The following is a 17602-nucleotide window of genomic DNA, read 5'->3' as shown; positions in this document are numbered from 1 at the left end:
GGAGCTCAGTTAGTCTGTTCTTGAGAGACTACTATGTCAGTGGTTCTTAAACCTTTTCATGTGAAGGACCTCCAAAATGTTTAGTTCCAGGGACCACCCAGAAGCAAAATTTGAGATACAAACGTTCGCTTTGAAAATACATATTCAAAGATTTGCACAAATTTTCGCGACTTTTTCAAAAATAGCAGATCTACAAGCTCGCAGCGCGTCACTCGGTGCCGTGCTGTGAGCTTGTATATCTTCTATTCAATAATTCTAGGCCTGAATGGGTTAATCAAACTAATCGATTTAATCGATTATGAAAAATAATGGATTACTATTTTTGCACAACAAAGTATTGGCTTAAAGGTAGTTCACCCCCAAATTGATCGATTACCCACCCCATGAGACGTGAATACATGGATATTTTTTTGTTTTTGTTTTTGTCGCATTCCTAAGCCAATTATGATTTGAGGAGACTTTTGTGCTGCCATAGGGAACAAAGCAGGCTCTTTGTGTCTCCATAGGGAACAAAACAGGCTCTTTGTGTCTCCATAGGGAACCACTGCTGGTCATCAAATTATTGGCTTAGGAATGCGACAAAAAGGAACGCGCGCACACGCACGCATGCGCATCAGGCACACACGTACACACACATACACACAACTAAAATATCTTTGTAAACAGAAGGTCAAAGCCGACTTTATCAAAGTTTGCCGAGTGATATTAGTGTGTGAGACTCCGCCATTTAAAAAAATACACAAATTGCTGTCAACTATGCCATCTGAAGGAAAGGCTCAGAAACCATGGGCATACATTCGGCACTGGAGCCTTTTCTAGCTAATGAACATGTAAGTTAAACTCTTGACTTCCTGGAGGCCCGTGTCTACGTTCCAGTCTCTACAGCCCTTAAGCTAAGGGGGGGAGGGGGGGGACAAACAAGGAAGATGAAAGCACGTTCAGTCTAGCTCTCCGGTAAATAGCCCCTCATGTTGCAATTGCTTTTCTCTTCATGCCCTTCGCTGCCGCACTGCAAATGATTACTACCATTTCCTGCTACATCTCTCCACAGATACGACTTCTCTCTTTCTCTGTCTCTTTTCATGTCTCCGTCTCTTCCTCTTGATCCCGCACGCTCACCTCACCTCACTCACCTCGCAGTCTATATTTAACGCTGCAGAGGGAGGCTGAGAGGCTTGTTGCTGGTCAAATGTGGCTCTCTTTCCAGGGGGAGTCAATGCCGCTTTCTTCATAATGAGATGGCATAGGGTTACTTTAATGGAGGGGAATGAGCGTTCAGTGCCTTTTAAAGGTGTGCGTAATAATAAGAGCAAAGCTCTCCCGGTAAAGAACATGAAGTGCTTTTGGTAGTGGTTCCCAAACGGTGTGCCACGGCATTTTGTGACAACCACACAATATTATTGCAATGTTATACAAAAGTACATAGTAGAGATCAGCAGTGATCAACTATCAGCACATGAACTTATATTATTCAACAGTAATGGTCGTTTTTAGCAGTGCTTGAGAGGAAGGGGCTCTGACGGTGACAATGTGGGATGGGCAGAAGGTTGTGAGCTTGTAGATCGGCAAAGAGGTTTGGGCTAGAGGGGAAAAAGAGCAGACTAAGTACAGAGTAAAAGGTCAAGTTTATTAGGTAGGCTAATGACAGCTCAAGTGGTTAAATATTTGAAAACACGAATTGACATGAATCCAAAATATACTGATGATTTTGCTGTCAAACGATGAAACTATATATGGAATCTGGGTGTCCCTGCTTCATCTCTCTCTCAACAAAAGGGTCCTTGGCCTGAAAACATTGAAGACCCCTGACATAGAGCATTGAAGCAGCCATCGCCTGGTGACGTACCGGTGGTCAAATCTAGCAGTTAAAACGCCACTGCTCGTGTGTATGCTAATGGTACTGCGTACCCTAGTGTGCCTGCTCGGTGCTCAAGCCTTATACCTCCTTTTCGGTGCCAATCAAGGTACTTCCGGCAGTCTTCCGGGTGCTTCAAACGCCACTAGCAACTTTCATTGAAATGAATAGCTGGGGGCGGGGCAGTCCGCCCTCTATTATATTATACCTATATGCTCCTGTCATGAAGTCATGTAAGAGAGATGTAGGCGTTTTACAGCACTGTACAGTACTCATACCATGATGGGAACAATCTACTGTATATTTCAAATGATGTGTGGCGTGAACCTCATGGACAGAATCAGTATTGTAAAACTGCTGCACGTGACACACCATTTTAAGTTTCAAAATGCCACTTCTGAATGATCATGTTGAAATTGAAAAATTCACACCAATGCCTCTTTTCAAGAGAAACATTTCAGAGAATAATTGCAGAGACATTCCAAAGGCTGCTCTCGGATTGCTTTCAAGAATTTAAAGCCAGCGGGCATTTTGGGGAGAAATTAATTCTACATAAAACTGTCTAGTATCAAATGTGCAATGCAAAGATTCTATTGATCTGCAAACATATATATTTTTTCCATCTGTGCTTCACTGGAGAATAGCAAAGACAAGAGTTGAGAGGGCGTAATACGACATGGGCAATGGGATAGACAGACCAAAACATAACAAATGCCAAGAATGATCTAGTTACGTCGGCGTCCCTGAAACGAGGCGGATTTAAATCAGATCTCAATACCGCAGTAATTTGCAACGCATTGCAAAGACAGCCATTTTAATTCTAACCTGACAGCCATTGGACAGCGGGGTGGACTAACACATTGTCCCCCCGCATTTCTTTCATGTTGCTCTGTGATGGCGGTGGGAGGATCTTACCAAAACTGCTGAACAGTGTGGCCATGGCCTGGTTCTTGGCCATGTCGATGAGCCCTCTTCCCAGACAGAAATGTGGGAAGATTAGCAGCACTTGCTTCACTATGTCATTGATGCGTGTAATGCTCTGTTGAAAGAGACACAAACACATTCCGCACACACACACACACACGCAGAGAAATCAGTGGCTTTGAAAAACCTTCAAAAGCAAACAGGACCAACACATAATGAATTCCGTCGTCAAAACCTTGCAGCAGCAGCGACAACAGAGGGACCGCGCGTGAGCGCGAGTTGGCCTGTGGAGACGCAAATCTGTCAGCGGGCTTGGGGAGATCGGCTGAGCCCGGGCTGGAGGGAGGTAAAAAGGGGCTTGTGGCGCTCTGACGTGGGCAGCGGGGTAATTAACGAACATCCTCCGCTCTACTTTCATCAGTGGAGGAGCATGCTGCGCGCCGCTGTGTGGCACCAAGTGACACGCAAATCTAGCACCTTGAAGTGTTCCCCACTGACGTCAAGCAAGCGTTCGGCAACACACTGGGAGAAGACGCACGCGCAAGCGCACAAGCGCACAGACACAGACACAGACACAGACACAGACACAGACACACACACACACACAGACACACACACACACACACACACACACACACACACACACACACACACACACACACACACACACACACACACACACACACACACACACACACACACACTGACAGCGCTGAAGTTCTGCTCAAACAGACATTGATGTTTACAACCGTAACCAGTTTGAGCAGAGCATACAACGGTATACTGTTACTGTTACTGCATAATATACAGTATATATTAAATATACATTACAGATACAGATGCGCCGTTTCAAGTCTTCCGGCTTCACCGCTCTTTTCCTGAAAATTACCTGCAAATAAATTTTTTCCACAGGTTTCTTCTCCTGTTTTGCCTTTCAAATTGTTATGGAGAATGGAGCATATTCTTGCAGAAACCCGCAAATGGCAAGAAACCACTCCATTCCCATTGAAAAGCAGAATCCACCTTCATAGGTAGATTCAAACTTCGAAGTTAGAGAAGGTGGTCATAAAAATAGCTGATCTACAAGCTCAGAGTTCTGCCGATCCACTGGAAATCTACTGTCTTGCCAATAGCAGGACGTGTGAAGCTTTGAAATGGCACATCTGTACACAACTAAAACATTAGTCATTCCATGTGTTCTTCTCTGCTCATAATTCATACATACGTATGAAGGAACAGTGCTGTGTGTACACACCACTGTTCTATATGCAGAAGGACGCTCAGACACACACATCCATAATGCAGTAGACACACGCAACGTCTTGTTCCATGACTGCTTAATTACTCAAGTAAAGTGTGATTGTGTTGGGACACTTCCTGATTTCCTACCCTCCTCCCTTTAATCCCCCGAAGGCCTCGTCTCTCTTTCTCGTCACCCCAAGGCTATGCGGCTGAATGGCGGCTTGTTAAACCCCACAAGCACTAATTAATTAAATGAAGACACAATGGAGGATTCTACCACAGACTACACCATGCACCACCAACACCTTTCATTTGCTGTCAGAACCGAGGCGGAAGGCAATAAGGGAGAGGGGGGACTGAAAGAAAGTAGAGTGACAGCATGAGCAGGCTGGAGAAAGAGAGCGACAGACAGAGAGAGAGACAGAGAGAACGAGAATGAGAGAGACAGAGAGAGAGAGGGTGGGGGGTTGGGAGACAGAGACAGAGGATATAATAATGCCACTTCTTGCTCAGCCAGCGTGCCGTTCAAAAGCATGTTCATGCATTATGCATAGCACCTCATCTCAGTGCAGTCTTCAAAGCTCTTGCATACATGGAAAGAAACTATAAATTTATCATTTCCCTTTTTGCAAGACCCAGGGCGAAGAGCTGGTTGGGATGGTGCGGTAGATTTATATAATTTTATTTTTTCTAAAGCTGCATGCCAGAGTTATGACTCCTCTCACAGTCATCAAATTTATTCATAGACACGTGTAATTTACCCTGTGATTTACTGGCTTGAATGACGGTATAAGCCACGTATTGGACGATAGGGACAAATTCCACTGCCATGTAAGCTGTCACGTTACAGAAATTCCAAGTGCTTGACATAAAGAGAATTTTGTCAGAAATGTTTGCTGGCCAGTTTCATTTCAGTTAGTATAAAGAAATGTCGGCATGTTATTTTTTTTTTCTCTCGCTCTAAAACAAAATACTGATTTTATCCGCTGTATGCCAATGTGCCATGTACATGCATTCTACTATACTTTACCTCATCCCAACGTTGGATATTTGTCATTTAGTTATACAAGGGAACTCATTTTTGAAGAATTCATGCTGTTACAATGCATTACTTGCGCCCTCAACCAGCTCTATAATAATAATAAACTAGAACTGTACTCCGCCGAGGTGCCAACTTGCGCCTTGTGCACAAGTAGGCCATACGTACATGGCCTACTTGTGGGCCAGCAGAGTGTGCCATGACCATGAGGTGTGCCCTGCTGGCCTCGTTGGCTGTTAATGAAGACATTACCACGAATGCTCTTATATACCAAACTCTGCTGACATCACCAGTGGCAACACCAGGAATGCTGATCCCTCATTGGCTGTTAATGATGACATTGCCAGAGATGCTGGTACCTGATTGGGCTACGGTCTTCAACAAGAGGAGACACCGACATACATACATATTGTACATCCCAGCCGATTACAGTACTTTGCACACTCTGCTTGCGCAAGTAATAACTAGAAATATGCAATTGGAAATTCTGGCTTCTGACCGTATATATGCCTTGATATTATGTGTGTTGCCTATGGGGAAACCACACTAACTAACGTGAACATTAGCCGAAAATATGAGCTACAAGATCACAGTGGGACATTTGTGCCGCCGAACACATATAAGAGACAGCGGTACATAGCAGCACTGCATTCCAATATTGCAGAGGAGCACGTGATGAATCCGGTAACATCCCTGTTGGTGTAAAAATGTTCTGCTGGACGATCCATCTGAAAGGAATAAAGAGATGCAGGAACGCTGCTGTGACAGTTGGACAGAAGGTGTATGCTTTTGGAGGGGTCAGTGATCAGATTGGAGTGCACATCTTCAACACAGTATCTTTGCGCTGGACAACTTTGCCCCCGGTCACACCTGGTAGAGGAAAACGTCACCCTGTGGTTCCCTCCAGTCGCGATAACCACACAGCTGTGCTGGTTGAAGATACTGTATACCTCTGGGGATGTTTTCATAATTTTCCTTACGTGCTTTATGCATTTGATGTCGACGCCCACAGATGGTTCAAACCAAGGGTTTCTGGAACTGTTCCAGAGGGGAGGGGATACCACTCAGCCTGTGTCTTGGGGAAGGTCATGTATATCTATGGAGGATGGACCAAGGCTCGACTCACTAATGACATGTACAAGTTGGACACCACCACAATGGTCTGGTCTTTAATTGACACCAGAGGCACTCCACCTACTGCTTCATCACGTCACTCAGCCACCATCATCGGGACAAAGATATTTGTATTTGGGGGCTGGGGGAGTGAGTGCTACAACACCATCAGAGTGTTTGACACAGAGACCAACTGTTGGCTGGACACAGCTTCTGCACAACTTTGTCCAGAAGGACGCTGTGATCATTCCGCCTTTACCTTCAATAGAGAGCTGTACATATTTGGTGGCTGGAACTATACCCAGACCTTCAATGATGTGTGGAAATTCAGTCCAGAGACTTTCCGCTGGAAGAAGGTTGAGCCCAAGGGGAAAGACCCATCTCGGAAAGATACAATGAGCTGTGGCATGGTGGGAGATCATATCATCCTCTTTCAGGGGGGTGACCTGTATGTCTTAGACTTAAATCCTAGCCTGAAGACGCTATGCAAGCTAGCAGTTAATCAGTACAATCTGGAGCAGTCAGAACTCCCACACAACATCAGGTGGGAACTGGCAGCCATGACTACCAACAGCTGAATAAACAAACAAACACATACAAAAAATAGACTGCACACTGTCGAGGTGCCAACTTGCACTATATGCACTCCTGGCCCTATATGGCCTACTTGTACTGCGATAGGTGCTGTTCGGTGCTCTCTGTATGTATGTGGATGGGCAAGTTGGCACTCTGCTGAGTGCGCCTTGTTATTTATATCAGGGCGCACTTGTTGTTGGTGATGTCATCAAGTTGATGACGTCACCCTGTGCTTTTTCAAGGGTTTTCCTATTGGATGCAAAACACAGATTCACGAGTCACAGGACGCACAGATACACCAAATGCAGTGATTGTGCACTCTGCTGGCGCAAGTAATAAATCTAGAACTGCACTCTGTTGAGGTGACAACCTGCGCCTTGTGCACAAGTAGGCCATGTATGGCCAACTTGTGCGCCACAAGGTGCACTCTGCTGGCCACAATGGCTGTTAATGAAGACATTACTAGGAAGGCTCTTATATACCAAACTCTGCTGACATCACCAGTGGCATCACCAGGAATGCTGGTCCCTCATTGGCTGTTAATGATGACATTGCCAGAGATGCTGGTACCTGATTGGGCAACGGTCTTCAACAAGAGGAGACACCGACATAAATACATACCCAGCCGATACCCAGTACTTATCAAGGTTATCAAGGTACCGTGATGTGTGATTGGCTGAAGGGTTACATGGATGATGAGTAAGAACGGCGATAACAAGTTGCGCTGTGGTGCAACCACACTAACTAGACCAGGTCAACCTGGTTGTGCCAGACCCCCTGTCTGTCATCATCATTTATGACATCATGCCTTTTGTAGGCATGTCATCATCATGTCATCATCATATATACCCTTTATATAGAAAACCCGGACAGACATTTGCTTATGTAGGCCTACCCATTTCATGGGTCTGGCAATAACTAGAAATGTGTGGTTGGGTAGCCAAATTGTCATGTGAAGCTTGACCAATCCTCAAGCTAGCACCACTCCCCCATTGAACTCAATGGACTTAATAATCTATAATGGTGAAGTCACATAGAATGCTGCTTCCTGATTGGCTAAGTTGACCGTAATACTTTTTGGTGCTTCCTAATTGGCCATGTTTACGCAATGTTTGTGTTTTGGGCTAGAACAATAATAGTCTGGTTGCCCTACTGGCAACCACACTAACTAGAAATGCACTCTGTCGAGGTGCCATCTTGCGCCTTGCGCACAAGTAAGCTATGTATGGCCTTCTGAGATATCATGAGATATGAACATTTCACGATTATTGTGACATAAGACATCATGATTTACATCGCGATAATCAAAATCCATTATCCTGGGTAGGGATGGGTATCGAGAACCGCCCGTGGTTCGGTTCCATGGAATCGTTAGCCAACGTCCTTAACGATTCTGCTATCGATTCCTGCATATGCGCGATGACATCACACACGCGACGCGGGCTGCCTTGTTTAGACGCAGCCAACATGTTGTCTAAACAGAGGCGTTCTAAAGTCTGGCTGTATATTTCACGAGAATGTTCATGTTTTGATAATAAGTCTCCCGCCGTTCTGTGTCCGAGCTAGAGTGCCCAAAAAAGTTTGTTTTGCAAGCCTGCCTGCCGCCGCCTCCCATGTTCTTACTACAAAACGCGCTACATGTCCAATGTGCTCCGTGTTGCTAAATGCTCCCCTATAAATCACATGTGCAAGAAAGAAAAGTATGTAAATCCTTTGATCCAAACTGTAGAAGACAGTGCTTCTGCTTTAGCTGTGTACAGCAGCAGCTCCGCGAGCTTCGGCGAGCTTCACAACCGACATAAGAGTAGGCTACAGGGGCGCTGGAACAGACTGGAAGGGGGGTGCTGAGGGTGTTTCAGCCCCTGGTTAGGTTACAGGGGCGCTGCAAGGGGGGTGCTGAGGGTACTTTTTTTTTTTTTTTTTAAGATATATACACACAGAGCTATATTAAAACAATAATGTATTTGACTTTGGGGAATACACTATGTTGAAACAAGGTGTTATTATCACATGGTCACCTTGCCACCTCCGGTTGGAAGGGAAGTTGAATTTAAATTTTGTTTTCAAATAAATCCCGCTTTGATGGCACAACAAAGTCTATTTATTTGAGAACTAGAAACTGTCTGTAGGCTCATTGTTGCAAACTAACACCGTTGTATATGGGGAATAAAAAACTGTAGAAAAGCATTACAAAAATAATACCCGATATTGTAGTGTGTGTGAGTGAGTGACTGTGTGTGTGTGTGTGTGTGTGTGCATGCGTGCTGTATGTTGCACTGTGTGCTAAAATAACTAATAAACAGTTACTTGTTACACTGTTGTGTGGGGAATAAGCACCCAAAACAGTAATAAAAATAACCCAAAACCTCTCTAGGAAAAAGAAGAAAAGGAGTGGAGGAGGTAGAAAAGACTATTGGCCACTATTTCTGACCAGCCCCCAGCATGGCGAGGGGGCTGAGAATCGATAAGAGAATCGATAAGGAATCGAATCGATAAGCAGAACCGGAATCGGAATCGCTAAAATCTTAACGATACCCATCCCTAATCCTGGGGCGGAACATTTCCCAAAGAATAGCAAATCTGCAAGCTCGTTGTGAGCTTGCAGATCGGATATTTTTTGGCAAAGACATTTGATACAGAAAAAAAGACTGTATCAAGTACGTATATTAAGTGCTTTTACCAATTATAGAGGGTTTAAGTGGTACCGGTTATGCAACTCTGCAAATAAAAGGTGAATTTATCCCAGTGCATGACGGAGGACGATATCACGATAAATTAAATCTCCACGATAGGATTATCCCTAGAAGGATGTGTGGAAACGTACTGTACCAATATGTATCTGTGCACCATAAGAGCATTCACCCATTGCATAACAATGTGGGCTGTGATATTCCAGGTGCAGTGCTATTGTACATTCTATATATCCAGATGCCAGATAGTTTAGAAGAGGGTTTGACAATTGCCGATGGCATAGAATCTTGTGTGTGAGGTTCAAGGTTATCTTTGATTTCTTATAGTAATTACGGTGTGACTTTTTGAAATAAGGTTTTGATTATTTCTCTATCCTCTCTGCGCATCTTTGAGACCCAATGGCATTATGTCGCTTTTATTTACTGTCATCTCCACCACACGATTCCTTTGATATTGCCTGGGCTAATTCGCTCCTGCTTTTTAGAGGCAGAGAAATCCCATGCAAAAATGACCCTCGGAAATTGCATGAGGGTTAGAAAATCCAGCAGAATGCGTAATCAACCACACCACAATATTTCCATGCTATATGCATGAATAATATACCTTTCTAGATGCAGAATGCATCTAATATGACTGAGGTGTAGTAAGTAAGCCTTGCCAAGCCATGTAGCCCATAGGGCCGTTTCTGTAGTGTGAGGTATCTTGATGTACATCCACCGGCCATGATGATGTACTGTACAATTCTTTTTTTGGTTTTGATGCACTGATGACTACTGACTGGATCTGTCTGTCAAAGTGAGTAACTACGTCATCGTAATGAATTGTCTATGGCCAGGTCCCAGACTCTCCCCTGGGAGTTTGGCTGTTTTTAAACCTTTCTCCAATGTGCTTTGCAAGGTACCAACCTGCTCAGAGGCAGTTTGGGGTCAAGAGTCTCAAGGATAATTTGACATGCAGCCAGGAGGAGCAAGGGATCGAACTGGGACCCTTCTGATTCCAAGACGGCCGCTATACAGTACCTCCTGAGCCACTGCTGCCCCTCTCTCAAGCATTATGAAAAGACCTCAGTGTTGATTATGTCAAAGCAAGCTTTCAGATATGCAGCACAGAGTTAAAAATCACACCCAATGTGAAGTGAGCGGTGGTCGTGCTTGCATAACGTCTTCAGACTAGGATTTGAGTCTAGGATGTACAGGCTATGCTACACACACAAGTTTTGCTATGGCAAGACGCTGAGGAAGAAGGCTACAGACATACGACATACAGTATGACATCACTAGACAAACATGGTGCTACGTACACACATTTTGCTATGGCAAAACGTTGAGGAAACAGGCTACAGACACACGCACAGCCATGTATAGGAGCGGTCTACCACCGCTCAAAAACTATGCATCTTCATCTATTCTACATACTCATATGCGACAAAAACAAAAAACTTCATGTGGTGAGTAAATTATATGATTCTTTTGGGTGAAGCATTCCTTTAAAGGTGATACACCATGCATTTAAAAAGTATTTATGTCATATTGTTTATGTCCCAAAAACGTTTTTCAAAAGGTTTGAGGCTAAATGACCACTCCTGAATAGAGAGCCTCTCGTTTTTGAATGGCTCTCAGAGCATTTTCAGCTGCAGTACCACCTTTGGCCTGAACTGCGCCACGCCACCCCCCCCCCCCCCCCCCCCCAAAAAAAAAAAATCTATTTTGAAAAAAAGACAGCCTGTTTTGAGAACCCGTGGGATGCCAAAACCAGAGAAAGACACAACGGTCTGAAATGGGACTTTGTGAGGATAGAAGGTGCTAGTGGGACCCCAAAAAAAGGTTTTAAAATAGGAAAAGTGAATTTTCATGGTGTATCACCTTTAAAGGAGTAGTTCATCCCCAAAATTACTAATTACTAATTACTTTCTATTGATTACTCATGCCATAGAGACTTGAGTTCAATAATATTTTTTTGTATTTGTCACATTCCTAAGATAAAAATTTGATTATAGTAAATTTACCCCCATTGATTCCGGATGGGGACCCGAATGCATGGCCCTGAATGGGGACCAAATGCATGGCACTGGATGGGGAAACCGTCAGGATAGATTTACTATAATCTATTTTTTGTCTTAGGAATGCGACAAAAAACAAATCTCTATGGCTTGAGTAATCAATAGACAAAAAAAAGTAATTTTGGGGTTGAAGTACTCCTTTAAGAATAAATAAGTTAATTCACAGGCAGAACACAGGGACTGCAACTAAGGTAGATAGAAAATCTAATAAATAAAGGCAATGACCTTGCCTGAATAAGGCCCATCTGTCTTGGAGAAGAATGTGAAAGAAAATAGACCTAATTCGAGATCAATACACAAAATAACACATCTTCTTCTGGTCTGGGTGTTCATCACATAGCTCTTACAGGTTCTTAGGCAATGATGAAAAGCTTGACAATTTTCTCCCTAACTTTGTGGTACATGCCCATAAATCATTTTCAAATGGTTGTGAAAGGGGGGAGAAGTCTCTACGGCTCTTTTTCTGACCCATATCCCCGCTTGTTCTTATTCCCAGAGCGTCGTCTCAAACCACTGGGAATCACAATGAGAGGGGAGAGAAACAGAGAAATGTAGCACTGGCATTTACGTACAGTAGCCAGTTTTCGGGCACTTGGGATGATGCATGTTTCTTTGGCAATGCATTCCTGTTTGATATACTATCCTATCCTTCAGCGCACTTGTTAATGAGCTGGGTTCCTGGTGCGGATGTCTCATTAAGCTTGGCTCGGTGTTCGCGGTCTTGAAACTGAGCAGGGAAAGTTATAGGCTTCCGCCTTCCCAAATGAATTGAAATACTGTAAAAAATTACATTAATTGTAATCTAAAGACTGTATTTCTCATAAGAGTAGCCAAACTTGACAGAGTGTCAAGCTATTGTTCATTTTTCAAAGCAAAATCAATGCAGTTTTTTTTTTTTGTTTTTTTTTTTTTGTTTTTTTTTTGCGGTGTAACTTGTTTTTGCTGGAACACACACATACGGTATACTGTAATTACACAGACACCATCGTTGTTGTCAGGTGGAAACCTTGTATGTCCAAAATCATTAGTTTGTTTAAAAACGATTTGAACTAGTGAAAATAGACGATCTACAGGCACAGATGCTTGTAGATAGCCGAAGCTTGAAGATCGGCTATTTTCACTAGTTTTGTGCGACAGTCTTGTATGGTGATGAAGCAGAGCTTTACGAAAGAAAATTGAAACCTGGAGATCCGAGCTTTCTGCCTGACAGTGACGATATATATCAGTTGAGAACACAACACATGCGGCTCCCTATGTGCCGCTACTGACGAACATGCGCACACGCATGCTGCACTCGCACATAAGCCTCCCACGCCTCCTATCCCGGCAGGTCTATAGGTTCCTGTGGTTTAGTCTGAGTGGCACGCAGTGGAGGTATTGACTCAGACACCATCTCATGCATACAAGGCAGGCTGGGATTGGTGCGATCCACAGGGAGCTGGACGCTCCTAAGGGGGAACGGGGAAGAGGGAAAAGAAAAATCCTCAAAGCCTCCCGCTCGTCTCCAGATAAAACTGGGACATCTCTCTACGTTGCCGCTCTGCTGTTTTCTCACACTCGTGATTTTGGTTTTTTTTTCTCTCCTTCTCCCCTGCCTTCTTTGGAGAAATGGTGCCGCTGCGTGCCCCATCAGGGCTCGGCTTTCATTCCGTGCTTGAAAATGTGTAACAAAAACAAAGTTGTGGGTTCGCTCTGAATCGTCTCTGTTTAACTGCTGTTAACGTGCTGGAGTCTAGAGAGACGGTAACAGAAAGAAGTCGGTGAAATCACTCGACTCAATTGAGCTGTCAGACGTGGGACCTACAGTAGACTGCACAACCACTGTCGTCGGGATTGGGATTCGAACCCACGTCCCGCTGTTACTATTACTGTTGACTTTTCTGTAGCATTCCTAAGCCAATAATGTGATGACCGACAGCGGTTCCCTATGGAGACACAACTTCAGTCAAAATAAACAAAACTACTTCACTACTCACCAAACAAAGGTAGTTTTGCGTTGTTGAAAGTCTATTCTCCACGGTGGGAAACCTCTCAGCACCCCACCCACTCTGTAAATTACACTATTTTTGTCATGAAATAAAATGCACCCACCTCGAGCCACCGCAGGCACAACCCGGAAATAAGCGGCGGTCGAGTTGGATGCAGCGGCGGTCAAGTTGGATGCGTTTTATTTCATGACAAAAATAATGTATTTTACAGAGTGGGTGGGGTGCTGAGAGGTTTCCCACCACGGAGAATAGACTTTCAACAACGCAAAACCACCTTTGGTTTGGTGTGTAGCGAAGTAGTTTTGTTTATTTTGACTGAAGTTGAGTCCTCGTAGAGGTACATAAATCCTGATATACTCTTTTAGCCAGCTGCCTGTCAGAGCGTCAGTGCAGCTGACGCTCTGGACCAGAGCTCAGGAAACCACTGCTTCCTATCATATGATTGGCTTAGGAATGCAAAAAAATCAAACCTCGGTTCAAAGTGAAGCGGTGAACTTTTATTCTATGTGTTCTAGAGCTATGAACTCTGTGATCTATACATTCTTCCAATTCTGAATGAATGAATGATTTTATCTGGAGGGCCGAATTGTCATGTGAAGCTTGACCAATCCTCAAAGTATGGTCTCATTGGACATTTTTAATCATCCAATCATCAGACCGGGACGGACGTTACACACATATTCTGGATGTACGGGACAGATAAAACCTGTTCATTCTGGACTGGAATGACCATATATGGACATGAACAGGACACACATGGGACACACGGGACACACATGTACGGGACAGATAAAACCTGTTCATTCTGGACTGGAATGACCATATATGGACATGAACGGGACACACAAAGCCACTCCTTGGAAGCGGCTTTCACCGCTTCAAAAAACAAAAAGAATATCCATTCAAGTCTCCATGGGGCCAGTAAACGATAGAAAATAAGTCATTTTGGGGGTGAACTAGTGAACTATCCCTTTAAAGCCTGCATGCGCCTGGACCGCTAGGCGCCCCAGTGCCTTATTGTATTAACAGGATGCAGTCAGCTTAGAAGATAGCCTGGTGGGCTTTGGAATCAGCAATGAAATCACCTATGGGAAGGAGGGGGGTCGGTGGGTGGGTTTTGACCCCTTGCCTGTCAAGGAAACAGGTCAATCCTTATAACACCTTCCCCTCATGTCTTAATTGACACATGAAGCCCTCACAGGAAGGTAATTTTAGTGCAACCTCGCATGTTGTCCATTAATAAATTACCAGTGGCATACCCTTTCTTCATGAATAATACAGTCCATTAGAAACACCTTTGATCAAGAACATCTTTGAGCAGAAAGAAAGAAAGAAAGAAAGAAAGAAAGAAAGAAAGAAAGAAAGAAAGAAAGAAAGAAAGAAAGAAAGAAAGAAAGAAGAGGGACACAATGCAGAATGTTTGACAGCAGGTCTGCCAGTGGAAGAAATCAAATTGATGATGAATGTTGGCGCTAATTAAATCAGTTTGCAAATGTTTATAATAAATAAATACAAATCTAAATAAAGTTGTACAAAAAAGAAAAAAAAAGGCAAGGGAAGAGTGTGGTTATTGGTTCTCTTAAAAAATCTGATTCCAGAAACCAGATTATTTTACTCTCAAAGGCGTTAGAAATGAAGGATAACACACACACACAAAAAGTATTTGTCTGTACTTTTTGCAAATGTGTTAATTATTCAATCAATCAAAGACTCAACTTTCACCTACTGTTCCAGCACAATTTCAAAGCAACATGGGAAAATAACACCTCTGAAAAGTCCTTAAGGGGGTGAAAGAATCTGGAATCACACTATATTAGAAAGCTGTATTAATCGTATTACAAAGTAGCCCATTCCTCGTCTTGAGCATTCTCAAAAATTGCCTTATTTTATAAATTATCGTAGATTCTTAGTAAATCATTGCATTTCCATTGTGTGGCAAATTTGGCGTATTGTGTTTTTAGATAAAAGAAAATGCTGTTTTCAATGATTCATTTCAATTTCCTATCAGTTAAAAATGTGCCATATGCTTTTTTGGGGGTTAATACATGATTCATGGTTTTGATATAGCCTAAAGCATGCATGTACTGTAATTGATGTGATTTGCAGGCTATCTCCATGTAGAATTCTCTGTTGCTTCTGAGTGCAGTGATACACTGGTTTCAGTTTTGGAAAACCCAGCAGCACAGCACTAATTGGCTACCTTTATTCACTGACTGCGATGGTGACATACTGCGCCCTGGGACTAAAAAGAGCGGTTAGGGCAGGGGTGTACAGTAGTTGGCTGGATTATTCATGAAGCTTTCCCGGAAGAGAAAGATCCCATGATTGGCCGCCAGTTGCGCTGTTTTCCTCCCACGAGGTACCAAAAAGATTTGTTCTCCACTGGACCCCATTCATTTTCCTCTCTGATTTTCTAACCTTAACTCTTTGAGTGCCACCCCGTTCACCACTAGAGGGCGCCCAGTGGCCATAGAAAATCCCATAGAGATATGCTGGTATATGCAGAAGCCCTGCAGCCATGACTTGCCTGAACACTTTCCTTTGTGCATGTACAGGAAGAGGATGAAGTTAGCTTGAAGTTAGCTATTGGCTACCAAGCATTTTAGAAGATCTATTTTCTGCAATTTAGCCACGATTAAACCTTGCACACCTCATGCATGGGAAAAAAAACAGAGAAGAATGAGCTCTAAAAAATCCAATGCAATCCTGGATTGCATTGGAGTGGATTTGTGCAGTTTGTTCACAGCTTTCAAACAAAAAAATCCGATTGGAAATCCGTTCAGGCATTCTTGAGATAATGGCCATTATGTTTTACATGTTATGTAAACAAAAATGGCTGCCCTGTATGTTAGATGGGGTTGTATGGGGTGGAACATGCAAAATCGCGATTGAAATCATGTTCACCAGATTTGATGGGGTCCAAAAAAAAAAAAAAGAAAATTCAATTTTTTTTTTCCCAAATTTTTATTTATTTATTTTTTTTTAAAGCCGAACTAGTTCGGGATCGGCACTCTGCGATACGCTAATAAAGCCGAACTAGTTCGGGATTGGCACTCAATGAGTTAATAAACATCGTCATACATACTTTATGGTTCCTGTCGCTAGTGAAACACTGTCTTTCAATTACCATGATATGCGTTTTGTGCAAATATGGTCCCATTTATGCTAAAATTGATGATAAAGTTGCGGGGGGCGTGGCCAACTCAACCGATACCAGCCGGCTGTGTTCTTCTTCGTGTGCATTATTTCGGGAGGCTCTGACCACATTCTCCCATGTATCCTTGCGGTTGCACGTGACCGTTGGCAGCCAATAGCATTCCTTAGGATTCCTGGGGTACCATTCAAACAATGATGACGACACCCATACAAGGGACAAAAAAGCGCAATTTTCACCGCATAGAAACCAATGGCTTTGCGTCGTCCATATTTTTTTTTACAGTCTATGGGTTAGGGTCAGTCATACTATATATGTGTGTGTGTGTGTGTGTGTGTGTGTGTGTGTGTGAATGTGCGTGCGTGCGAGCACGTGTGCTTCCTACTGTCTCTGTGACTGAGGGAGCACTTGCAAGTCTATGCATAATCACGTCATTGTCACACATTATTGTGTCCTTGTGTCACCTACATCAGTGGTTCCCAATCTTTTTAGCCAGTGACCCAAAAGAGAAATGAGATATTTGCCCGGGACACAAGCTAGTGAAAATAAAATAAAAAGAACAAGCTCTATCTACAAGCTCACAACATGTCGCTTCACGCTGCGTTGTGAGCTCCATGACAAAGTAAAGCCTTCCTTCATCATACAAGACTGTCGCACAAAACTAGTGAAAATAGCATATCTACAAGCACACAACGCCTCATGGTGCTTGTACTGTAGATCAGCTATTTTCACTATCTTTACAAAACGAACAGTTTTGGACATACAAGGTTTCCACCCGACAACAACAATATATATTTTGTTGTTGTTATTTTTGCCAGACCCATGAAATGGGTAGGCCTACATAAGCAAATGTCGGTCTGTCCGGGTTTTCTATATAAAGGGTATATATGATGATGACATGATGATGACATGCCTACAAAAGGCATGATGTCATAAATGATGATGACAGACAGGGGGTCTG

At 43.3% G+C, this 17602-nt stretch overlaps 1 protein-coding gene across 1 annotated transcript in view; it reads right to left on the bottom strand.

Moving 5' to 3' along the window:
* LOC308297950 (phospholipid-transporting ATPase ABCA1-like) overlaps positions 1 to 17602 on the bottom strand; it is a gene marked incomplete at its 5' end in the record, with an annotated part of 237041 nt that overhangs the window by 68578 nt on the left and 150861 nt on the right. Inside the window, 1 exon segment of the mRNA XM_080741514.1 lies at positions 2771 to 2894. Coding sequence (XP_080597640.1) covers positions 2771 to 2894 — 124 coding nt within the window.

The sequence above is a fragment of the Nannobrachium achirus genome (assembly GCF_963921795.1).
Source record: "Nannobrachium achirus genome assembly, chromosome: 14".
NCBI classification, from domain to species: domain Eukaryota; kingdom Metazoa; phylum Chordata; class Actinopteri; order Myctophiformes; family Myctophidae; genus Nannobrachium; species Nannobrachium achirus.
Note: the sequence above shows the minus strand (reverse complement) of the source record. Positions and strands in the feature narration are given on the sequence as shown.